This window comes from Cervus elaphus, chromosome 5 (genome assembly GCF_910594005.1).
Source record: "Cervus elaphus chromosome 5, mCerEla1.1, whole genome shotgun sequence".
In the NCBI taxonomy this organism is placed as follows: Eukaryota; Metazoa; Chordata; class Mammalia; order Artiodactyla; family Cervidae; genus Cervus; species Cervus elaphus.
In genome coordinates this window covers 2,390,193-2,415,821 of record NC_057819.1, presented here as the reverse complement: position 1 = coordinate 2,415,821, position 25,629 = coordinate 2,390,193, and the positions used below count along the sequence as shown (strand labels likewise).

The 25,629-nt window shown below is 53.6% G+C and overlaps 1 protein-coding gene, 1 pseudogene and 2 gene segments (V, D, J or C); all 4 read left to right on the top strand.

The window, feature by feature from the left end:
* LOC122693629 overlaps positions 1-25,629 on the top strand; it is a 463,707-nt gene that overhangs the window by 97,835 nt on the left and 340,243 nt on the right.
* The window catches only part of LOC122693633, a 415,920-nt pseudogene that overhangs the window by 56,399 nt on the left and 333,892 nt on the right, over positions 1-25,629 (top strand). The window lies entirely within an intron of this gene.
* Positions 1-25,629, top strand: part of LOC122693634 (immunoglobulin lambda-1 light chain-like) — a 473,571-nt gene that overhangs the window by 119,317 nt on the left and 328,625 nt on the right. The gene's annotated exons all lie outside the window — the stretch shown is intronic.
* On the top strand, positions 20,412-21,139 carry LOC122693635. The segment is given in 2 exon segments: positions 20,412-20,526; positions 20,636-21,139. Coding segments are annotated over 2 exon segments (438 nt in total).

The window sequence follows — 25,629 nt, the reverse complement described above, 5'->3', positions numbered from 1 at the left end:
CCACCCAGACACAGCCTGAAGGGTGCAATTTCAAAACCACTTTGGGGAAAGTTGCCTCTTAAGAGCTCTGATTACCAGGTCAGGATGTGTGTTTGTGCCAGGACACCAGGGGGCGATTGGAGGCCTTTCCTGTGTGTCTGGACCTGGGAGAGCAGAGACCAGTCCCCTGGTCCTTCCTGGTGCTTTCTGCTCAGGGTTCCCGCTGTGACCTCCCACCCCCAAGCCCCACGCAACCCCACGTCTGACCACAACTGGCCTCCCTCAGGCACAGGAAGCTGACCCAGGTCCCAGAGGTCATCAGAGCATTGTGGGAGTTGGGGGGAGGACGGTCATTTGCATGAAAGGCCCCTCCCCTCTCAGAGTATGAAGAGGGGAAGGAGCGGTGTGGGGACGCTCTGCTCAGCTGTGGGGCCACAGAAGGCAGGACGCCCTGACCGTGTCCACCATGGCCTGGTGCCCTCTGCTCCTCACCCTGGTCACTCTCTGCACAGGTGACTGGATGGGGGGACAGGGGAAGGGTCTTGGGAAGACTCAGCGGTCCTGCTCCCTGCTCTCGTGCCTGGACCCCCGAGTCACCATCTCTGTCTCTCTCCCTTCCAGGATCCTGGGCGCAGGCTGTGATGACTCAGCCGTCCTCCGTGTCCGGGTCCCCGGGCCAGAGGGTCAGCATCACCTGCTCTGGAAGCAGCAGCAACGTTGGTCGTGGTAATTATGTGAACTGGTACCAACAGCTCCCAGGATCGGCCCCCAGACAGCTCATCTATGGTGCAACCAGTTGAGCCTCGGGGGTCCCCGACCGATTCTCCGGCTCCAGGTCTGGGAACACAGCCACGCTGACCATCAGTTCGCTCCAGGCTGAGGACGAGGGGGATTATTACTGTGCAGCTTATGACAGTAGCAGCAATATTGGCACAGTGCTCCAGGCCCGGGGGGAAGTGAGACAAAAACCTGCTCTCCTCCGTCATGGGCCTCCCGGGGCTGAACCATCCTCTGCCAAAGCAGCCACTTCTGCTGTCTGTTTTATTTAAAACTGGGGTCTGAGCCCCACACCAGGAACTTCGTCCCAGAAATCCTTTCAGCTCTTCTTCAATCTTCCCCATTCCCAAGCCTTTTCTTTGGCAACCACTTATTATACAATTCTCTAAAATTGAGCAGAAGGCCCTGAATGCCAGAGGCAGGTCCTGGCAGACAGAGTCCCTGACAGCCAGGTCAGAACCAGAGAGATATACTCCAGTTCTGTCTGATTCAGGACACTTGGGCTTCTTGGCCATCCCTGGGCTGAGCTGAGACCCAGGCTGCTGCTCCTGCCTTTCCTGTGACCACCTCTCAGACTCCCCCAGAGCTCCAGGCCTGCGAAACTAGACCAGGTTCCTCTCTCACTGGGGATGCTGCAGCAGCCCAGGGGCTTCCTGCTCAGCTTCTCCTGGACCTTGTGCTGCTGCTGCTCCACCCTGGGTCCAGGTCATCGGGGGCGCCGCCTGTGCATGGAGGCTCCTCCTCTCCCCTCTGTCCTCAGAGTCCTTCCAGCAGCCCATTCCCAGGAGAGGGTCTCAAAGGAAACAGAACATCTGTGTCCCCATCACTGGGGACACAGGGTCTGTTTGTCTTAATCTCAGGGTCCGAGGTGGGAGATCCATCTGACATCATCTCAGGCCTGGGAGGCCCCCACTGCCCTCTGCCCTCTCTCCTGCTCTTAGCCTCCTCTGTCCCTCGTGGTGTCCGGGGCTCAGGCAGGGGGGACTCAGCCAGGTTCGGTGACTCTGTGGACACTCAGCCACACTCACCTGCTTGGAAACAGCAACACTGTTGGCACCAAAGGGGCAAGTTGGCTGCCGTCTCACTCATGCTGAGTCCTGAACTCCTGACCACAGGAGTCATAACCAGCCCTCAGGGGCTCAGCGAGACTGCTGGGCTCTGGGTCGGGTGGGGTCCGCTGACCATCTCTGGGCTCCAGCCCAAGGACAAGGCAGATTATTTCTGCTCAACTGGGACTCAGCCCTGCTGCTCACAGCAGGCCTCAGGTCAGGAGGAAGTGACCGTGAACACTGAGCTCCCGGGCTCACCCCCAGGTGGGGTCACAGAGCACAGGTCACCATGCCTGTTCCTGGTCCCTGTCACTGTCCTTTGACACACACATGCAGGGTCTCCACAGTTGGCTGGGCTGGGCTGTAGGCCACAGATAACAGTGATGTATTTTCAAATATGTGGGATTATTCCTTCTAATTCTCCCATTTCCCTTAAGCCTTACATTTGCCTTATCCTCAATTTTCATACACACAAAATGACATATATTCCACTGTATCAGAGGATCTTTGCTTAATAGGCTCCAAATCAATCAGTACAGATGTTTGGCTGATGGAGTCGGGCCTCAGACACAGATACTGAGAAAGGAACACAATTACCGCACATTGTGGGAGGGAGACACTGTAGCAGCAGCTCAGAAATGGACATAAAATCGTATTTTGTTTTACACGGTGAGAATAAGAATGTTGTGGCTGCACTTCACAACTTACTGCAAAGGTTTTCATCCTAAAATCCCTCATCTGCTCTTCTCAGTCCTTCCGCTCCTTGTAAGATCATTTAGAGGAAAGGGAATTTAGAATACTCCACGACAATCACACCATCTTGTTCAGACACATGATCATTTTCAGATCCACTCATGAGTCATGAGTCTTTCTGTTATTTTCATTTGGTATTTTTGGAGAATCTTAATTTCATAGTTGTATTGTTAACTTACGTTATAAGTATATTGAGTCCACCCCGGTTTACTGATGGTTTCTCTCACCACAGAGTAGCTGATCCCCTGGTGCTGGTGTGGGTGTCAACATTGGATCAGCAGCCCTGAACCATGGACTGTTGTGACCGGGAATGGTTTCATGGCCCGTGTGTGGGGAGACCCCTGACCCCCCAGACCACAGGTGACGCTCTGGCTCCCTGCACCCTGAGCAGGGACATCACTGTCGCCGCTGTGCTCTATACTGGGACCGGCAGAAGCCACTGAGCCCTCCTCAGCCCTCTTGTCCTACCACTCAGACTCCAGGAAGAACCAGGCTCCGGGGTCCCCGCCAGTGTTCTGAATCCAAAGGTGCCTCGGACAATGCAGGGCTCCTGCTCACCTCTATGCTGGAGCCTGAGGACGAGGCTGACTCTGACCATGCAGGCTAGTACAACAGGGTTTCTCACAGTGACACGGGTAGATGGGAAACTGGGATGAGAACCTCAGCCTGTCAGGGGCTTGTTCTCAGAGAACTGTCAAATGTTAAATAAATTCCCAGAATCAATTAATTCCTGAGATACACTCTGGTTCATAATAAGTCTACTCCCAATTTCACAGTCAGTTTTGCTGAAGTCTCAGAAAATGTAAACAGATTCTGACACCACTGAAGTGCACCCCGATCATCCGTGTGATCAAGAGAGCCGTGGATCTGAGCTCCCTCAGCTGAGATCAGGAGCAGGAGGCTTTCCCAGATGCGCCTTCAGCAGAGTCTGTGGACCATCCCAGCAGGAGCACCATCCCCCAGGGTGTGAATGTCGCTCCTGAAGGGTCAGAGCAGAGACCTTGAGGAGTGAGGGGCACCGGTGATACATCGCAGGATGCAGGGAACCCCGGGAGTGGTTCTACTACAGACAGGTGCTGGCTCTGTCCTCCCCTCCCCTCCTCTCGTTTCCACCGCATTGGAGCATTTCTTATTTCAGAGTTGGGGTGTTCTCTGGACTGTCAGGAGCAGTGGCTCCCCAGGATGTGCGCGTGTCCCTCTGCCTGTGATGCCCCTGATGAGCCCAGATCCGAGGGCACCATTTCATGCAGAGGGACCAGCAGGGGCACGGGGATCCCCATGGCAATGATGACCAGGGATTCCAGGCAAAGCCCTGCCTTTGTGACCAGGACAGAGGTGAGGGACACTGAGGGATTCAGCCCTGCTCTCTGGCTCCTGCTGGTTGGTCCACACGCCCTCCTGATCACTTTGGACCCCATCCTGATGAGGAGACTGGTCCTCAGTGTCACACAGCCCATCACTAACCACAGCCACAAGGAATTCCCGTGTGATGGGGATGTCTGATGGAAGTTTGCCCTCTACTCCAGGGTGGGACCCATCACTGCCCTGAGCCTGACGGTGACATCAGCAGGGCTGGGTTAGGTCTCTGCTGTCACTTCTGCTGTCAGTACCAGGCAGTCTCACCTCCTCATCCAGGTCCATCTTTATGGGGTCCATGAACTTGACTCCTTTTCTCTGTGGTCTCCAAATCCAAGCAGAATCTCCATGAGCCCAGATACACACGGTCCCTCACAGGTACTGGGCAGGATGATGAGGAAGCAGAAGTCCAGCCTCTGTGACCTGGAGCCCCAGGGGGCCTCTCCCGTCCCCCGAACATCCCCGTCCTGCTCCAGGCTTTGTGCTCTGCCTGAGCCCTGACCCTTAGGGAAGCTGGGTGCCTCCCTTTCTCGGGACACTGCACCCTAGGAGCCCTCCTCTCCAGGTGAAGGAAACCCTCCCCCTTAGGTCGCGGCTCTCAGACTCCTCACTTGCTTTTTTTCTCCTTTTTCCCCTCATGACCTTCCCACTTCTCCCTCCCTGGTTCCTTGTTTGAGATGATATTGGGAAAATGTCACTATTTTGAATACAGACCTTATAAACCCACCCTCATTAAATCTATGGAGTCTAAGAAATGAATGTCAACCGTGTCCAGTGAAGATCAGGTAACAGGTCAGAAGGGTTTCTCAATCAGGAATGAAGGAGGAGCCCTGACAAGGATGAGATTCCCATTTACAGTTATAATCTTTTATATCAAGCATTTAATATAGAAAGCTTACAAAATTCAACTCAAAACATCTTTATCGTTAAATATGTGATGGAAATGTGCCGTGAGGACCATGTTTGAGGGTAAATGAGAACGCCTGGAAATGACCAAGCAAAGATCTGTTATCCCTGAGAACCTCATACTCTCTTGGAAAAGGCAGAGAAAGGAACAGAGCGCTGCACTCCGGGCGGGACGGTACCTAGTGACCATGCAAAATCAACATCAACCACATATCAACCCGGGAGGGAAACTCAGGCAGAACTGTGACCAGGTACAAACCATAAGCATGTGGGATTTTGAATCCTGGAACCTGGTTCAGGTGATTGTGTTCTGATAGTGAACCCAGGAGCGAGTCAGAGCAAACTCAGACCTCAGGGAATCTTGAAATTCATTTGTCTATCAGCATTGCATTAAAAGGTCTGAAGTCAAAGTTACTTGGAAAAATTAATGACCAGCCCCAAACTCCACGGAGAGGACTCATTCTACTGCCCTGGGCGGCGACCTCAGAATGACCCTCCTGCAAGTGTGAGAAAGCCCTTCCAGGAGGCTGTGGAGTGAAGTGGGGAGGGGGAGGTCTGAGTCCAGCAGGGGGCGCTGTGGGGCTGGTCCTGAGAGCTCAGGGTCCTGGCCAGGCAGGCTGGCACCTCCTCCCCTGGCTCTTACCCACGCGGGCAGCAGGGTCGTCACAGGAGGGTGACGTTCCTGCACCTGGGCCCCCAGGAGACGCGGCAGCTCTCAGCTCAGAGCCACAGGCTTGCTGCTCAGTTCCTGTTCTTCTGTCGTATCAGTACCCAGACCTAACATCCAACCAAGGACAGAGGGAGGATCATACAATAAAAATGGACTTCCTTCAGTAACCTCGACCTCCAGGGACACCTGGACAGGGGATGAGAGACCCCTGCAGAGGGGCTGCCCCGTTGCCCACAGAACGCCCGGTGTTCACAGCGGGAGAGGGCTGCAGGCAAGGACCCTTTGTCACCTTCTATGTCATTTGAAATTATCCCTGTTGTGTTATTTGGCAATTTCAACATTTTAGAGTGAACTATGGAGACTGGTATTGTTTCAGTTTTGTGGCTTCCTTACTTGTTCCTTTCCTTTATGTGACCTTTTCTTCCATCTAAATACTTGAGATATATGAAATCACATATTTCCCAAAGTTATCATCAGTACATTTGTATAAGAAGAAAAGGATTAATTAGGAATATCATATTTTTCACATCTATGAGTTGAGGTTCTCTAACACCTCTGACAAAAATCATGTGATTGTTATTAAACAGCTACTTTAGCAGCAAATTTAACATGAATACAAAATAAGAATAGCATTTAACATTTTTCATGTTAAAGAAACAAGAGGTGAACAAGACTTTTCCTGTCTCTTCCACACATGTTAACACTTGAGATGTCTGAAGTCCTTCTCGTCCTCGTTGCCCCAACATCCCTCCTCCCTCCCAAGTCCATCGGCTCCACAGCAGAACCACAGAGGAGGGAGTTTTACAGTGTCCACGGTGCTCAGCACACCTACCTGTTCACACACGGTGCTTTTCTATTTCTGATGATGAGACATGTATGCCAGCTTTGTTGGGACTGAACTTGCCAGCTATCATCATTGCATGATGACATGGTGACCTTTTCCCCTACTATTGGTCTATTGAAGGTCTATTGAAGCTACGGAGAAGGCAATGGCACCCCACTCCAGTACTCTTGCCTGGAGAATCCCATGAACAGAGGAGCCTGGTGGACTGCAGTCCATGGGGTCGCTGAGAGTGGAACATGACTGAGCAACTTCACTATTACTTTTCACTTTCATGCATTTTAGAAGGAAATGGCAACCCAGTCCAGTGTTCTTGCCTGGAGAATCCCAGGGCTGGGGGAGCCTGGTGGGCTGCCATCTATGGGGTCACACAGAGTCGGACACAACTGAAGCAAGTTAGCAGTAGCATTGAAGCTACTCCACATGGTCATGGCTTTTTATAGCACAGGAGGCTGTCACCTCAGGCCTGGCCATGTGTGTCTGTCTATATGTCACTCTCAACCCCCAGCCCGGATTCACCAGCGCTGGGACTAGAGGCACACTACAAGATTGCTTTCAAGGGCCACGCCTTACCGTTCACACCAGACACAGGTTCTGGATACTCTACTCGGCTCAGGGCTGAAGGGAGGAGGACGGACAGCATCACACAGATGGGACACAGCGGTTCCCTGAGAAGGACAGAGAGTGTTCTAAAGACAGGCTCAGGTTTGGGGAAGGCTAGATTATTGGGCGGAGAAGGCAATGGCACCCCACTCCAGTACTCTTGCCTGGAAAATCCCATGGATGCAGGAGCCTGGTAGGGTGCAGGCATGGGGTCACGAAGAGCTGGACACGACTCGACTTCACTTTCACTTTCACACATTGGAGAAGGAAATGGCAACCCACTCCAGTGTTCTTGCCTGGAGAATCCCAGGGACGGCGGAGCCTGGTGGGCTGCCATCTATGGGCTTGCACAGAGACAGACGCGAATGAAGCAACTTAGCAGCAGCAGCAGCAGCAGCAGCAGCAGATTATTGAGACAAGAGAGGAAGACTTGCAAACTCCTCCTTCAGGCTCTGACTTTCTGGGGAGGAGATAGAGAACCAAGGTCACCAAGGTCACGGGAGCACATTTGCTGAAAGACATCACCCATTCACTCAGGGGCTCCTTCCGGTTCTGTCCACGCTCTGTGTGAGGTCCAGCATCTGCCTCCTTCAAGTCCCCCCACCCCAGGGACCTCAGGTGCCCTGGGCAGGGAGAGGAGGAAGTGATTTGCATGAGGCCCCTCCTCCTCCTGATGGGCTGGAGGCATGAAAAGGCCCAGGACCCCACCTCCAGCCCAGGAGGCTGAGGAGCCCACGTCCTGGGAGGGTCCCCACCATGGCCTGGATGGTGCTTCTGCTCGGGCTGCTGGCTTACGGCTCAGGTCAGCAGCCGGGACGCTGCATCCTTGGGGCACCTCCAAGCAGGGTCTCAGGGTCCTTGTCTCCATAACAACCCCTGTCTCTCTCTTGTTCCTTTTAGGGGTGGATGCTCAGACTGTGGTCCAGGAACCAGCACTGTCAGTGTCTCCAGGAGGGACGGTCACCCTGACCTGTGGCCTCAGCTCTGGGTCAGTCACTAGCAGTAACTACCCCGGCTGGTTCCAGCAGACCCCAGGACAGGCTCCCAGAACTGTTATCTACAGCACAAACAGCCGCCCCTCCGGAATCCCTGCTCGCTTCTCTGGCTCCATCTCTGGAAACAAAGCCGCCCTCACCATCACGGGGGCCCAGCCTGAGGACGAGGCTGTCTATTACTGTGGTCTGGGTAGTAGTAGTTACAATGGCACAGTGATGCAACTTCATGGGGAAGCACTACCAAAACCTGCCCTTGTGCTCAGAGGGCTCAGCGCTTTGAAGCAGGAGAGGCAGAGAGAGGGCGGAAATGCTCAGCAGCCCATGGGGAGGGGGCTCTGGGGTCCCATCTCCTTCCAATGGTTCATGGCCCCGTGCCTGCTCCTGTCTCTCCTCTGAGGTGTCCAGCTCTTTGTGGGGACGCCTCTCTGCCCATAAAGATGTGGAGGGGAATCAGGTCCACATTTTATCAACAACACTGAGAGTCAGAGTCCCCAGCACAACCAGCATGACTCTCCTTGCTGACGTTGGTGATGACCCTTGATGACCTCTACGGCTGCAAGATGAAATCCAGCAACTGCATCCTGGCAGGGGTCTCAGCTTCACTGTGCGGGGACCTGGTCTCCCAGCCCCTCCTGGCTGAAGCAGGCAGGGCCCCATGACCCCGGGGGTCAGGTGCCTCTGGGGCTCCAGCCCATCCCAGCCTCCAGCCTTAGCCTGGCCAGGAGTCAGGCTGGTCAGCTCTCCAGGTCCCCATCCCAGACCTTGGCAGCCAAGGAGGGGCTGAACTTCTAGGCCAGCCCCCAGCCTGAGAATGACCAGGGGGACAAGCCAGGCTCATCTGTCCCCCGCTGACTCTGCCAAGGGTTGTGCAGGGAATTAGAGACAATACTGTCAGTGACACAGCCAGAGCTCAAGGAGCAATGCGTGGAATGTGGTCAAGGTCCCTGTGAGTGAATCTGAGGCTGTAGAAACATATGCATCTTCAGAGGCTCCGAAACTTAGTAACAAACGGATTTCAGGGTTTCAGCAAGAGGATGTTATTTCCCTGGCTTTTCTTTTCTCTCCCATTAGGAGGAGGTGGTCATAAGCTCAGAGGGTCTGACCTTGAGTGGCCGGTCCCCAGGGTCAGCGGCCTCTACCTCCCCCTTCCTCTGACCTTGGCACCTACCTGGACCTCGGACCGGAGTGCCCTTCTGTCCCTGCAGGGAGGCCACCTCACTTGCCCTCACATCTCAACTGACCCCTCCCAGTTTTGTCCAGGCCCCTATGCTGTGTTCCCTCCCAGGATACGGGGACAGGACTGGGGTCCTCCCAGCGTGGAGCCCCCAGGGCATCAGCACTGTCTCGGGAGGGGAGCAGAAACCAGGGGAGCCTGAGGGACGGTGACCGTGGGGCCGGCCCCCTCGCTGGATCAACAGTGCTGAATAGGAGGTGGGGGCGGGCGGTGGGCACTGCGGTCACCCCTCCCCCTGGTGTCCTGAGACCACGGAGCTCACGGGGCTGAGCGACCACCGACCGCAGCACAGCTGCCCGGCTCAGCCTGGCTGCCCCTCCCTGAGGGCAGCAGGAAGCAGGGAGTGGTCTCAGTGTCTCCCTGGGTGGAAGGAGCTGCTGACAGGAGTTGCCCCAGGCTCCCAGGTGGGGGTCAGCAGCACAGAGAAGTGGGGTCAGGACCCCCCTTTGCTGGGCCAGTGGACAGCGGACACATACCATTGATTCATGGACTGTTGGTTGGAAGAATGCAGGGCAGCCCTTCCATCCTCCGTTTCCCCACCATGACCACTCCCCGAGCACATCACCAGGGGGCGCTGTGCACCTGCTCAGAACAGGCCGACCCCGAACACACCTGATGGTACCCTGACCCTGCCCCAGGGCCCACTGGACTGAGCTGGGCGGGACAGCAGGTGCTTCCTCTCAGGGGACAAACTCAGAGCCCGGCCCCCGGCCTCCCGCTGGGAGTGAAGCTGCACACAGCGCCCAGGACCCACAACTGGAGGGTGATGGGCTCAGGGCGTCATCAGGCCCCACCCGCTTCCCCAGGAGCAGAGGAGGGGAGGCCCCCAAGCCCACCCCTTGCACCGCTCCGACTTCCCGCAGCCTCCTCTGCTGCTCCCCTGCTCTTTCCTAAGAGCACCCCTCTGACCCATGACTTTCCTCTCCGGTGCTGGGCTCCTCTCCCCAACCCTTCACCAGCGCCCTCCTCCTGCAGACCAAGGGCCCTCTACCAGCAGGGGTCGGGGTCCAGTCTTCCTTGACCAGACGCTCACCTCCTTGTCCTCCCTTGCGGCCTCTCTAGCCCTCCTACCGGAGAAGCCTCAGGCCTCCAGACGCTCAGGTGTGAGCCCAGCTCATCCCCTCCCGGCCAGGGCTCTCACCGCTGCCTTACCGGGCCTCCTTTACCTCAGCTTATCGTCCTGTGGGCCCTTCTGAGTGTCCGAGATCAGCAGACCTGACCCCTCACGCACTTTCCCTCAACTCAGCTCTGAGGTGACCTATGGCTCCCGTACCTCAGCCCGCCCTGTTTTCACAAGCTGCTCAGAGACAAACCCTCCCCAGCACAGATGCAATATGTGGCAGAAAGAGCTGGTTCTAGCCCTGCCTCACTCAAAGTCCAAAAACGTTAAAAATGCAAATATCTTTGTAAAAATATATTTACTCAATAGTAATCAAAATTTCCTCAGATACCTATGAAGTGATTTATAGAAAAAATGAAAAGAGGTTTTACAATGATAATTAGTTTTCCTAAACTGTATCCTAGTGAATGAAAAATTAAAGGAGAACATCAATTTTCCATCAGTTTAGTTCATGCACAGATTATAAGGAACGACTGTAGGTTTTCCCTAATCCATTACCACTTTCTGGTTCATTTAAAGTCTCACACGCCCAGCATGTATGCCTATGCCAGTGCAGGGCAAACTACAGTCAACTGGTCTTTTCGAACCAATCACTTCGAACTCTGCCTTCTCTAACCTGCTATTTGGGATGGTTGGTCCTAAGAGCTATTGTGTATCAGGATCCCTGGGGACACACGCTGCTCAGAGCCCTTCAGAGTCTCAATGAAAACTGCCAGGAGCATCACCAGGCCTGCTCCCTGCAGCCTGTGCCCTGTGCCCGCAGGAGAGATGCCCAGGAGGGGTCAGTTCATAAGACAGGACATGGGCACAGGGTCCAGTGTGGGGAAAGCTTCACACACAGCAAGTTCTGTTCAGTTCAGTAGCTCAGTCGTGTCCGATGTGTGACCCCGTGGACTGCAGCATGCCAGCCCTCACTGTCCATCACCAACTCATGAAGTTTACTCAAACTCATGTCCATTGAATCGGCGATGCAATCCAACCATCCCATCCTCTGTCATCCCCTTCTCCTCCTGCCTTCAACCTTTCCCAGCACCAGGGTCTTTTCAATGAGTCAGTTCATCACATCAGGTGGCCAAAGTATTGGAGCTTCAGCTTCAACATCAGTCCTTCCAATGAATATCAGGACTGATTTCCTTTAGGATGGAATGGCTGGACCTCCTTGCAGTCCAAGGGACTCTCAAAAGTCTCCTCCAACACCACAGTTCAAAATCATCATTTCTGTGGTGCTCAGCTATGGTTATAGTCCAACTCAACTTTTCCATGACTATTGGAAAAACCATAGCTTTGACTAGACAGACCTTTGTTGGCAAAGTAATGTGTCTGCTTTTTAATATGCTGTCTAGGTTGGTCATAGCTTTTCTTCCAAGGAGCAAGTGTCTTTTAATTTCATGGCTGCAGTCACCATCTGCAGTGATTTTGGAGCCCCCAAAATTAAAGTCTGTCACTGTTTCCACTGTTTCCCCATCTATTTGCCATGAAGTGATGGGACCAGATGCCATGATCTTAGTTTTCTAAATGTTGGGTTTTAATCCAACTTTTTCCCTCCCCTCTTTCCCTTCCATCAAGAGGCTCTTCAGCTCACACACACAGTGAAGATCCAGGCGTTCAGCAATGCAGAGTCCCACCTCAGGCCTCTCTCCACACGTTCACCCCCTCCTCAGAGAAGTGCCCCCTCCTCCTCAGGGCTGAGGGGACACACAGAGGAAGGAGGACTCTGCCCCCCAGGGGGAAGGCCCACAGAGGAGGGCCCCTGCTGTCCTGCACAGAAGGAGACCCACCTTCCCGCTCCGGGGCTGGCACTGCCCTGACCTGATCCTGATCTGAGAGGAATCTGCATCTCAGACGGCCCTCGGTCCTGACCCCTGAGCAGTCATGGAAGCCATGAACAGACTCGCCCTGAGTATTTGAGGGGAGCCCATGATGGCCCTGAGTTCACGGGGACACAGAAGGGGCACCTGGCCTGGTGCTAAAGAGGGGACAGCGCCCAGAGCAGGGGCAGGACCTGTCCTTGAGGGCTCTGGTCTCCAGGTCACAGGATGTGTGTCTGGGCCTGGACGAGGGGCGGGGGGCGCTCGGGGTCCATTCCTGAAGATGGCTGGCGAGAGGCATGATGGGCCCCCTGACAGAGCTGCCCGCCAAGGCCTGGTGGCCTCTGTTCAGGGCTCCCAGCTGTGACCTCCCACTGCTGGACCCCACAGAGCCCCACCCCTGACAACACTCTAGCCGCCCTCAGGCATAGACACCGGGCCCAGGGCCCAGTGAGGGGTCAGTGTGATGCACGGGATCGTCTGCATGAAAGGCCCCTCCCCCTCTCAGAGTATGAAGAGGGGAAGGAGCGGTGTGGGGATGCTATGCTCAGCTGTGGGGCCACAGAGGGCAGGACGCCCTGACCATGTCCACCATGGCCTGGTCCCCTCTTCTCCTCACCCTGGTCGCTCTCTGCACAGGTGACTGGATGGGGGGACAGGGGAAGGGTCTTGGGAAGACACATGGGCCGTGTTCCCTGCTCTCATGTCTGGACCCCAGAGTCACCATCTCTGTCTCTCCCCCTTCCAGGATCCTGGGCCCAGGCTGTGCTGATTCAGCTGTCCTCCGTGTCCGAGTCCCTGGGCCAGAGGGTCAGTATCACCTGCTCTGGAAGCAGCAGCAACATCGGGGGTGATAGTGTGAACTGGTACCAACAGCTCCCAGGAAAGGCCCCCAGACTCCTGATCTATGGTGATGATACCAGAGCCTCGGGGGTCCCAGATCGATTCTCTAGCTCCAAGTCTGGCAACTCTGCCTCCCTGACCATCACTTGGCTCCAGGCTGAGGATGAAGCTGATTATTACTGCCGGTGTTACGATGACAGCTTGGATAGTCACACAGTGCTTTCCCAGCATCCAAATCTTTTCCAATGAGTCAGCTGTTCACATCAAGGAGCAAAGTATTGCAGCCTCTACTTTTGCATCATCCTTCCATGAGTATTCAGGGTTGATTTTCTTAAAGATTGACAGGTTTGCTCTCCTTGCTGTCCGAGGGACGCTCTAGAGTCTTCTCTAGCACCACAGTGTCATTGTAAAGCAGCTATACTCCAATAACAAAATGATGACAATCATTCCCAAATGGATCACAATTCTCCCTGCACACACGGTCTTCACCTGCCATGAAGCACGAGGTAGGAAGTTCTAGCAAAGAAATGGAAACTGTGAGAAAAGAAATAAAGGGAAAAACAGCCCTGAAATTATTCTCCTCTAGCCCCAGTAGACCTGATATGTCTGAGGAAGGGAAGGCACATGAAGGGGTGCTTGAACCCTAGGAACACGTGTTCTGTTCTGGGAAATAACAGGGAGGTGGAGAGATCAGCTTTAGTCCTGGACGTGGCCCAGAACAGGTGAGGGGAGGGTGGTGGGCAGAGTGTGGGTGTAGTGGTTGGGTGGGGGGGCTGCTGGGTTCCTGAGCTTCACCTGCAGTGGGCACCTGGGGTCACCTCTCCACCAGGAACACCTTTGTGACCCACAACCGGTTGGTGAGAATTATGAACTGGCCTCTAAACAGAAGAGGATGCCAGTGTGATTTCAGGGCTCCGGGCAGTATTTCCAAAGCTTAAAATGGAAGCTACACCCATGAACTCTGAATAGAAAATCCGAATACCACCCCCACCCCACCAACCACACACATAATCATAGATTTTCTCCACAGCAGTGTTGGCCGGTCCAGAAAGAGAGTGAAGTTGCCCTGCAACATATGGGGTGCTGACACCCTGGTCTAGTGGGGTTACATGGAGTCATGCATGCACCTGGTGAGGGAGAGTATTCCCCAGACATCCACTTCCTTGGAAGTATGGCAAATCAATGATAGAAGTTAAGAAATATACATGAAAATATTTTGAAATGAACACTACATATGAGTCATGCTGATGATTAAGGAGAATGAATACAAAAGTGTTCAATTTCACAATTATTAAAAATAGTATAGAATTTTTAAATTATATAAATTTAAAAGTAGCTTAGAGTGTCTGTTATTCTGGTTCCAGTAGTTTTTAAAAAAAGGCATAAACTTTGACCATATTTACATGACAACAAGAAACTTTCAGCAAGAAATATAAAAGAAAATTTGAACAAGAGTGAAATATTTTCTTCCAGGGAAACACGGAGTAACCGGGTTGTGCAAGCCGCTCATTATTTGTAGTGTCGCTTCCTTATACTTGTTTTCCCTTGGGAAGTTGGAGGGAGTATAAGCAGAGGGGATGGGGTGGAGCCCTTAGATGTCAGAAGGAAGGATGCTGGTTCCTGACACGCCCCAAGGGTCACTGCCGGCTCAGAGTCAGGCTCGGCAGCAGGGACGTGCCACCTGTCCCCTCCCCCTGCATCCTGAGCACAGTCTGCGCTGCGTCAGCCGGGCCCATTGTCCAGTTCAGTGCTCAGGTCCTCCAGTCCTGGAAAGAGCAGCAGAGCTGGTGGTGTGAGGTGTCCGGGAACCAACAGGTCCCAGCCAGACACCCCAAGCCATGATGCCTGCAGCTCCCCAACCCTCAGGATCTGCAATTGGTCCTTTGGCTCCAGACACGGTCACTCAGGTTCCTTAACGACTGGGGGCTCCCATCCTCAGATGAAAGAGGAGGAGGATGGGGGTGATCATGATTCGGGCACCTGGACACAGGTGGTGCCCCCACAGTCACCTTCTCTTCTGCATCCTGGGAGCTGGGAGCAGAGTTAGCCTCATTCAGAAAGGCAGCTTCTGGTTCCCAAGACAATCCAGTGAACACGTGGCAAAAGTTTTACTTAACTTATTTAGGAAAGAGGAGACTAGGAACTAATACAGTGGGGTCACGGAGTATAAAAGCAAAATGCTTATAGTTCCCTGGGAAAGCACCTCAAAGCAATCTGCGTGTGCCTGTGTGCGTGTGTAAGGCACTGCTTCATTTCTAACGAAGGAGAAAGCATCCGCGTCCTGCACAGTCAGGAGGCTGCATCCAGGGGTCATCACTGTCCTGACCTGACCCTGATTTAAAGGAATACGTGTGCCCGACGTCCCCTCAGTCCTGACCCTGAGCTGTGAGGGCGCCGTGTACAGACTCACCCTGAGGGTCAGAGGGGAGCCCACAGACGGCGCTGAGGCCCCAGGGGACACAGAACGGAAGCCCGGCCAGAAGGCAAGAATGGGACAGAGCACAGAGCAGGGCCCGGGTCTGCCCCGAGGGCTCTGGTCAGCAGGTCGCAGGCTGTGTGTCTGGGCCTGGACACCAGGGGGCGCGCGGGGGCCGATCCTGAGGGTGGTTGGGGGATGGGCGCTGGGACCCTGGCGCTGCCTGGTGGCCTCTGCTCCTGGCTCCCAGTGTGACCTCCCACCCCGGGACCCCCACAGCCCCGCCCCAGTGAGCCCACTGGCCACCCTCAGGCACAGGGGCCTGACCCAGGGCCCAGGGAGGCATCAGAAAATTATTTGGGGCAGGGGGTTCATTTGCATGAAAGGACCCTCCCCTCTCAGACAATGAAGAGGGGAAGGAGCGGTGTGGGGATGCTCTGCTCAGCTGTGGGGTCACAGAAGGCAGGACGCCCTGACCATGTCCACCATGGCCTGGTCCCCTGTGCTCCTCACCCTGGTCGCTCTCTGCACAGGTGACTGGATGGGGGGACAGGGGAAGGGCCCTGAGAAGACGCATGTCCCTTCTCCCTCCTCTCCTTCCTGAAGCCCACAGTCACCATCTCTGTCTCTCCCCCTTCCAGGATCCTGGGCCCAGACTGTGCTGACTCAGCCGCCCTCCGTGTCCAGGACTTTGGGACAGAGGGTCACCATCTCTTGTACTGGACACAGGAGCAACACTGGGTGTAATTATGTCAGCTAGAACCAACAGCTCCCAGGATGGTGCCCCGCACTTCTGATCTATGAAAACAGCAAACGACCCTCACAGGTCCCAAATTGATTCTCTGGCTCCAAGTCTGGCAAGTCGGCCTCTCTGACCACTTCAGTTCAGGCTGAGGACGACACTGATTATTAGTGTTTCTCATGGTCTGATGGCTTGAAAGTTTCCTCAGTGCTTCAGGCCAGAGTGGAAAGAGACAAAATTCTGCTTCCCCCACAGCCGTGGGGCTCCCAGGACAAGGCGTTTGCCCCTCCCTTCCTGGAGTCCCTGAGAGCACAGAACCCAGGGGACTGAGCATCCCCTGACTGCAGCACAGCTGCCCCCTCAGCTCGACTCCCCTCCCCAGGGCAGCAGCTCACAAGGGGGGGTCACACACCCCTGGATGAAGGAGCTGCTGACAGCAGTTGCCCCTGGTTCCCAGGTCCAAGTCATCAGCAACGAGCAGGGGGGTCAGTGCCGCCCTTGCTGGGTCAGTGGGCAGTGAACACACATACCTGACTGCCGGGGTCCAGCCTCGGCAGGATCCAGGGGTACCCTCAGGATGAACGGCTTCGGCGAGAGAGAGAGAGAAAGAAAGAGATAGAGAGAGAGAAAGAGAGAGAGAGAGAAAGAGAGAGAGAGAGAAAGAGAAAGAGAGAGAGAAAGAGAAAGAGACCAGACTGGGGGTGTGCCACAGAGTCTGGCATCGCTTTATCTTTTACCGTAGCTTTTATACCCTAAGTTAGTACATTTCTGAGGGGAAGATAGTTTAACATTACATCAGCTTGTCCTTCACGAAACCAGGGTGTTTTCTGCATACCTCTTTGTTCATGAGGGTCTTGTACATTATCTTCTGGCCTTGGGGCCTATTAACATTTTATGCAAATCAGGTGAATGTAAACCTATTTTCTGTTTCTGTGGTGATTTTAACAGAAAAGTTACAGTCTCATGGGGCAAGAGTACAGCATGTCACAACATAGTAGAAGTATAACCTTGTTAACATAAAAGTCAATGCTTTTGCAGAAGTTGTCAGTTGAATTTATCTAAGAGGTTTACTCCACACAGACTCCGCGGCTTCAGTGAGGCAGCCTCTGCCTAGCACTCCTGGCTGACAATTAACAATCGTCTCATTGGTATCACACTAGGGCTAAGCTCTTATTTTTCTAGATCTATAACTATATTAACAATGATTTCCATAACACAACCTTAGCACATTAAGCGCAAAAACACAGCAAGCAAACGTTAACCCAATAACCACTTTTAGAATAATTTTTCTTGTGTGTTCTAATAGGGCTTCCTCACTCCCCAAAGGGCTCTATGTCTATTAGGGTCTTTATATGATCAGGTTCTTTATGCTGTTTTATGATTAGGGTATTATAAGCAGTTATGCATATTAGTACCAAGGGTATAAACGCATTTGCCAAACAAACTAGAATACCAGCAAAGGTGTTTAAATTAAAACACTCCTTTCACCCTGGATAATCTCATAAAATACCACCACCCAGACTACTTATTGATTAAAGTTCTAAATTGATTCTTATTTGGAAAGAGATCGGGGAAGGCCTTTTGCCTATGTCACAGAAATTAGGGAGTAGTCTATTGAAGCAAGCATCAGAAAGACAGATATCATCTTTAATGTGAGCACTGGGGGCAGCTTTTCGGAATCCCTGAAAACCTGATCTGCCTTGCCTGTCAGGATTTCTCCTCATGACATGTCATGGGTGGGATCTCGTGAGCTGGCTCCTGGCACCTGACATTCCGCTACAGAAGGATCTCCTGCTAAAGGAAAAGGAAATGGAACTCAGAGTTTCTTCAAGTAATTTCCTCACTTTCTAGGATCTGGTAAAAATGGTCATTTCGATCTAGAACCAGGAAACTAAATATTGAAGGGAAGTGAGACGGCATAGACATCAATGCTGAGATGCCTCAGATGATGAAATCAGGTGACAGATATTTTTAGGGAGAAATCAGCAAATCTATTTGATGAGCAAATACTAACACTCTTGGGTCCAAAAGAAAAGGAGATAAATGAAAGAAAAAATAAAAGAATCATGAGAAAATGTAGTCAGAATCATTTGAAAATAAAATACATGAAAATAAAAGATAATTCTCTGTATGTTATCAAAGACCTGTAAAACTTATTATTTAATTCATTTATTTGTTCATTGACAGAGTATTTGGTGACAGGAAAAAGAGGCAGCCCCTCCTTCCTCATAAGGCTTCCCAGGTGTCACTAGTGGTAAGGAACCCTCCTGCCAACGTGAGAGTCATAAGAGATGTGGGTTCTGTCCCTTGGTTGGGAAGATCCTCTGGAGCAAGAAACAGCAACCCACTTCAGTGTTCCCGTCTAGAGGATCCCATGGACAGAGGAGCCTGGTGGGCTACAGTCCATGGGTCACAAGAGTCAGGCAGGATTGAGAACCAAGCAACTGAGCAGCACCTTGCTCACAAACTCACCACGGTGACTGTTCCCCACATAGGCCACCAGGGGGCGCTGTGTACCAGCTCAGACTGGTAAAGCCTCAACACACCCACGTGGTCCCCTGACCTGGCCCTGCACCCGGGCTCAGTGGCCTGAGTTGGACAAGACAGCAGGTGCTTCCTCCCAGGGGACAGACTCAGAGCCGCGGCCCCCAGGCCTCCTCCTGGGAGTGACGCTGCACACGGGGCCGAGCACCCAGAATTGGAGGGTGAAGGGGTGAGGTGGACATCAGTCCCCATCCTCTTCCCAGAAACAGGGGAGGGGAGGAGCCCCCGGAGCCCACCCTGTGCACCCCTCCAGCTCTCCTCAGCCTGCTCCTGCTCCTCCTCATCTCTTTCCTAAGAGCCTGCCCTCCAGCTCCCCTCATTCATGACTTTCCCCCAATCCTGAGCCTCTCTCTCTACAAACCTGCGCTGTTCACTTCCATGGTCATGACCAAGCTCAGTCTGTCAGAAGGTCATGGACGTGTTTCCAGATCTTCCTGAACTGGACACTCACTTCCTCCACCCCTCCTTGGACCTCTCTAACCCTTCCTTCCTGAGAAGCCTCAGGTCTCTGGCTCTATGTGTGACCCGAGTTCGTTAGCCCCTGCTCCTCCCAGGTTCCCCTTGTTTCCCAGAGGATCCATGAAGCCCTCTAGTAGCTGATTTATCCCCTGAACGCTCACACTCCGCTCTGTGTGTCCATCGAGTGAGGAATCAGGTGGGGAGAGAAACCCTGGTCCTGAGATGCAGGAAATGATTCTGTGCTCAGCTGCTGTGGGATTGAATTTTTGCACAGTGAGCAGAGAAGCTGTTGGGCCCTCAGGTAGGAAAGCAGGCGCCCTCCTGGGGCTCTGCCCCCGGGGCGATCACTGCTGCTCCTACTGGACCACGTCTAAGTCAGTTTGCTCCCCGTGGTCACGTCTCAGTTTCCTGAGGACAACTGATCTGCCTTGTCATGGCCTGTGTCTCATCTCAGACCTGAGACGGACCCGTGGCTCTGATAACTCAGCCTGCCCTGTTTTCACAGATAGAGCTTCCTGCTAAGACACGAAAATCCCTCAGTGGAGATGCCATAAGTGTTAGAAAGACTGGTTCCGGCCCTGCCTCGCTCAGAGTCCAATATAATTAAGAACGCCAATATCTTTGTGAAAATGTTCTTTTACTTGATAATGAAATTTCATAAGATACCTCTCATGTGATTTAGTTAAACTTATCTTATTTGATGAGCAGAGCCTATAAAGAATGTTGTGTTTTAGAAAAAGTACCGTGGCCATGCAAATTAAAACAGAACCAGAGTCGGAAGCAACTTAGTGACTGAACAACAACATTTCCTTCAGTTATATTTATGCTCTTGTTTAAAGAGAGAACCTTAGATTTTTACAGATCCATTAGCACATTTTGGTTCATTTGAAATCTCAAAGTCACACACCCACAGTGTAACATGCACACGCACTATAAGCTGGAATATAGTTGACTGTCCTTTTCCAACCAAATAATTTCTAAACTGTGTCATTTCACAACCAGTTTTGGGAAAGTTGACTCGAAGAGCTCTGATCACCCAGTCACAGGAAGTGTGTCTGGGCTGGACACCAGGGGACATTCCCAGGCAGTTCTGAAGAGTTGTGCACCCACAGTGTAACACGGGGTGGGGGTGGTCATTTGCATGAAAGGCTCCCAGCGGGGACCTCCCACTCCCAAGCCCCACACAACCCCGCCCCCGATCTGGCTACCCCGAGGGACAGGGACCTGACTCGGGGCCAGGGAGGCATCAGAGAGCTGGGGATGGGGGGTCATTTGCATGAAAGGACCCTCCCCCTCTCAGACTATGAAGAGGGGAAGGAGAGTTGTGGGGACGCGCTGCTCAGCTGTGGGGCCACAGAAGGCAGGACGCCCTGACCATGTCCACCATGGCCTGGTGCCCTCTGCTCTTAACCCTGGTCGCTCTCTGCACAGGTGACTGGATAGGGGGACAGGGGAAGGGCCCTGGGAAGACACACGGGCCCTGCTCCCTTCTCTTGTGTCTGGACCCCAGAGTCACCATCTCTGTCTCTCCCCCTTCCAGGATCCTGGGCCCAGGCAGTGGTGACTCAGCCAGCCTCCGTGTCTGGGTCCCCGGGCCAGAGGGTCACCATCACCTGCACTGGGACCAGCAACAACATCGGCGGTGGTTATTATGTGGGCTGGTTCCAACAGATCCCAGGATCGGCCCCCAGACTGCTCATCTATGCTACTACCAGTCGAGCCTCGGGGGTCCCGGACCGATTCTCTGGCTCCAGGTCTGGCAACACGGCCACCCTGACCATTAGTTCGCTCCAGGCTGAGGACGAGGCGGATTATTACTGTGCGTCTGCTGACGGTAGGAGCTTTGATGGCACAGTGCTCCAGGCCAGGGGGGAAGTGAGACAAAAACCTGCTCTGCTCCAGACATGGGCCTCCCGGGGCTGAACCATCCTTTGCCAATGCAGACACTTCTGTTCTTTGTTTGATTTAAAACTAGGGTCTGAGCCCCACACCGTGAACTTGGTCTGGGAAATCCTTTCAGACCTTCTTCATTCTGCCCCCTCACCAAGGCTTTTCTGGGGCAACCAAATATTATATGATTATCTAAAATTGAGCAGCAGGCCCTCAATGCCAGAGGAAGGTGCCTGGGGGGCAAAGTCCATGATAGTCAGGTCAGAACCAGAGAGACAGCGTCCAGCTGTGTCTGATTCAGGACACAGAAGCTCCTTGGCCATCCCTGGGCTGAGATGATGCCCAGGCTGCTGCTCCTGTCTTTCCTGTGACTGCCTCTCAGGCTTCCCCAGAGTTCCAGGCCTGCGGGAACTAGACCAGGACTCCTCTCTCACTGGGGGCGCTGGGGCAGCCCAGGGGCTTCCTGCTGAGGCTCTGATGGACCTTCTGCTGCTGCTGCTCCACCTTGGGTCCAGGTCATCGGGGGCGCTGCCTGTGCATGGAGGCTCTTTCTCTCCCTCTGTCCTCAGAGTCCCTCCAGCAGCCCACTCCCAGGAGAGGGTCTCAAAGGAAACAGAAAGTCTATGTCCCTTACTCTGGGGATGCAGCATCTCTTTGCCCTGAAGCTCAGGGATTGATGTGGGGGGTCTTGCTGAGGTCATCTCTGACCTGTGAGGCCCCCACTCTGCCCCTCACCCTCTCTCCTGCCCAGGGAGAGAGTCCTGCTCTCAGCCTCCTCTGTGTCCCCTCACAGTGAGCAGGGCTCGGGCAGGGTGGACTCAGTCACATGCGGTGACTACATCCCCAGCACAGACCGCCACCCTCACCTGTGCTGGAAACATCAGCTATGTTGGCACCGAGGGGGCAGCTTGGCCGTAGCCACACCCTGGTCACGTCCCCAAACTCGTGACCCTGAGGAGTCTCAAGCTGTCCCCAGGGTCTCAGAGAGGCTCTGGGCTCCAGGTCAGACTCGCAGACCATGTCTGGCTACACCCCGAAGTGGAGACTGATTGTTCCTGCTCAGCTGGGATGGCAGCCTTGCTGCTCACAGGGGGCTTCAGGCCAGGGGCTGAAGTGAGCCCCGAACCCTGAGCTCCCGGGCTCACCCGGCTGGTGGGGCTCACAGAGCACCGTCTACTGCCTCACGAGACCAGACAGGGCTCCCACGGACCCCGCTGAGTGCAGTGCAGAGGGTCAAACATAGTCATGTCAGTGGCACAGCTGGGATCTGCACAAGGAGCCAATGTACGTGGTCAATGTCACTTGAGTGGATCTGAGTCTATAGAGAAACATTCGCACCTCCACAGGCAACAAAACTTCGTAAAAAAGGGATTTCGGGCTGTATAAGGGGATATTATTGCATGTGACTTTTCTGTTTTATTTGGGAGAGCTGGAGTCCCAAGCTCAGAGTGTCCACATCTTCAGCCTTCAGTGGCCATTCACCAGGTTCACCAGCAGCCACCATCCCCCGTCTTCTGAAGTTGGCATATGTCCCGACCTTTGACCTCAGGACTCTTCAGTCTCTGCAGGGAGATCACGTGACTCCTCCCTCACATCCCCAATGACCCATCACAGCTTTGTCCAGGCTCCTCTGAACCGAACTGGAGCTCACCACAGCCTGCACACAGGATACCACATGAGTTATTCCTTCTGTTCCCCGTCGCTGACATTTCACACTCACGTACAAGGTCTGCACAGCAGGCAGGGCTGAGATGGCGGACCACAGGTAACAAAGATGCAAGTTGGAATATGGTTGGTTTCCATGGAGATGAGAGTCCCAGGGTGAAAGCATCCCTGTGCCCAGGGAGCACCGAGAAAGGCCCCTCAGCCCACTCTCCTGGGGGCACTATCAGCAATGCCTGCTGCACAGTGAGCCGCTCCTCACGGGGGCCGGGGCATCCCAGGAGCTGGAGGAGGTGACCGCGGCCAGCAGGGGGCGCAGTGCAGAGGCCCACAGGGCGCGCTTGACCAGACAGTGGGAAAGCACTGAGGGCGCTGGGAAAACTGTCCTCCCTGAAGGGGAGCTCATCCCTGTGAGGCCCGTGGCCCTGGAGCCCCTGGTCGGTCCCCACGCAGTTCCGATTCGGGTCCCTCCTCCTCGTCCACGTGGGCTCTTGGCCAAAGTTCCGTCAAGGCGGGGCTGCTGGAAGGTGAGAGGTCGGGAGGTGTCTCCAAGGAGGAGGTGGCTCCTGAGAGAGTCTGTGTGGAGGACTAGAAACAGCTGTGGGCCGGGGCCCCGCGGGCGTCCTGGGAGGAGCTAGGTGCCTGTGAAAGTGAGTATCAGCAGCTTACAAATATATCATTTGCTTCTATTTCATGAGCTCTTTGCTATTATCGGTGTGACATTTAATTTTAAAATGTATTATAAAATACAACCTGTATATTGAAAAAAATGATATTCAATAGCAGCACCAGTTTCTTAATTTCATATTAGTATTTCTTGGATAACTGTTTGCTAAGAGTATCTGGATCAATATTTAATGAGAGTGCTTTGTAATTTTCCCTCATGCACTTTATTCATCAGGCATGTGTACAACAGTCTAACTGCTTTCTCAAAGAGCTAAAGGTAATTGATAAGTTTACTTAATATTTTCTCTATTAGTCCTAGAAGGTACTAATCACTGTTGTACCTTCCTGGGAAAGTATGCATTTTATCCCCCTTCTTTTGAGTATGATCTTAAAACTGTATTTTCCAAATATAACCAGTGGGACAGCCTTGGGGTTCCTGGCAGCTGCCCAGGGAGCACCACTCACTCCCGGAGCTGGGCGGGGGGCGGGGCCTGTGCCCCCTGTTGGGGAGGAGGAGGGACAGCAGTGTGTCCTCTCTGGGTGCCGAGTCCCCTGAGCGGGGACCTGTGTGTTCTCAGATGGGCTTCCTCCAGGGGCTCCTAAAGGGGAAGCCCTGCATCCCGCTGAGTCTGGGCTGAGAGCTGAGCTCCATCCAGCACCAGGGTTCGGGGAGGGGCTGGGTGGGCTCTGGGGGGACCCCCATTTGCATCGCAGCCCCTCCTCTCAGAGTCTGGGGGAGACAGGAGGCCTGGGGCAGCCCAGCCCTCTGTGGGGACCAGGGTCCTGTGGGCTCCGTGGCCTGGACTCCTCTCCTGCTCGAGCTCCTCTCTCTGCCCCGGGCCGGGGCTCGGTCCCCGGCCTGCATCAGCCCCCGGGCGCAGACTCCGGGAGCCTTTCCTGCAGCTCCTGCCCCCGAGTCTGTGTCTGCAGGCTCCGACTCCCAGCCTGTGCTGACTCAGCCCGCCTCCCTCTCTGCGTCACCGGGAGCATCAGAAAGACTCTCCTGCACCCTGAGCAGTGGGGGCAATATTGGTGATTTCTCGGTAACTTGGTTCCAGCAGAAGCCAGGGAGCCCTCCATGGTACCTCCTGAGGGTCAAGTCAGACTCCGATAAGAACCAAGGTTCTGGAGTCCAGAGACGCCTCAGCCAACAAAGGGCTCCTGCTCGTCTCTGGGCTGCAGCCCGAGGACGAGGCTGACTATGACTATGACTGTGCCCTTCCAGGGTGCTCCAGACCAGGGAGGAGGAGACACAAACACCTCCTCCACTCACTCCTGCTCGAGGCTCGGAGGAAGTCTAGTCCAGGGGGTGACTTCAATTGTCAGATGTTAGGCAAGAACCAGATTTTCCTCCAACCAGCAGATTTGATAATAGTGTATCTTTTGCTTCAATTCAGCTTTTAGATTGCTAAGATACTCTTATTCAATGCAGGTTTTCTGGGGCAAAGGTAGCTCATTCAGAGATAAACACCTTTTGATGGAGATATTGGTTGAGCCCAGAAGAGGTGGTTTCAAGGCCTGTCCCATCTCAGGGTCAAGGGGTCAATAAGACAGGCTTCTGTGAGTGTTTCACTTCGGATGTTGTGACATAAAAGTCAACCTGCAGCAGTGAATTCTATTTTGTAGTTCAGTAATGAATCTCTAGTTTCTAAAAATAAAAACACTAACGTGTATGAGACAATCAATATAAAACACTGAAGACAAATCTGAGGAAGACCAGAAGTCTGTGCGCTGAAAATGACAAGCATGCAAGAGAAACCACAGACACAGTGAGCAGATACCCCAGGCTTTAGTTCCAAACACTGAGTGTCACTAAGATGCAGTCACTGAACAGAGCACAACAGTGGAACGCAGCTTGCTGCTCTTCAGTCACAAAGTCGTGTCTGACTCTGTGTGACCCCATGCACTGTACACGCCGGGCTTTCTGTCCCTCACCATCTCCTGGTGTTTGCCCAAGTTCAAGTCCATTGAGGCGGTGATGCCATCCAACCATCTCATCCTCTGTCATCCCCTTCTCCTCCTGCCCTCAGTCTTTCCCAGCATCACAGTCTTATCCAATGAGTCGGCTCTTTGCATAGGTGGCCAAAGTATTGCAGCCTCAGCTTTAGCATTGTCCTTTCAGGAGTATTTAGGGTTGATTTCCTTAAAGATTGACTGCTCCTTGACAGCAAGACTCTCCTTGCTGTCCAAGGGACTCTCAAGAGACTTCTCCAACACCAGAGTGTCATTGGAAAGCAGCTATACTCCAATAATCAAAAGATAACAATCATTCCCAAATGGATCACAATTCTCCCTGCAAACATGGTCTTCACCTGC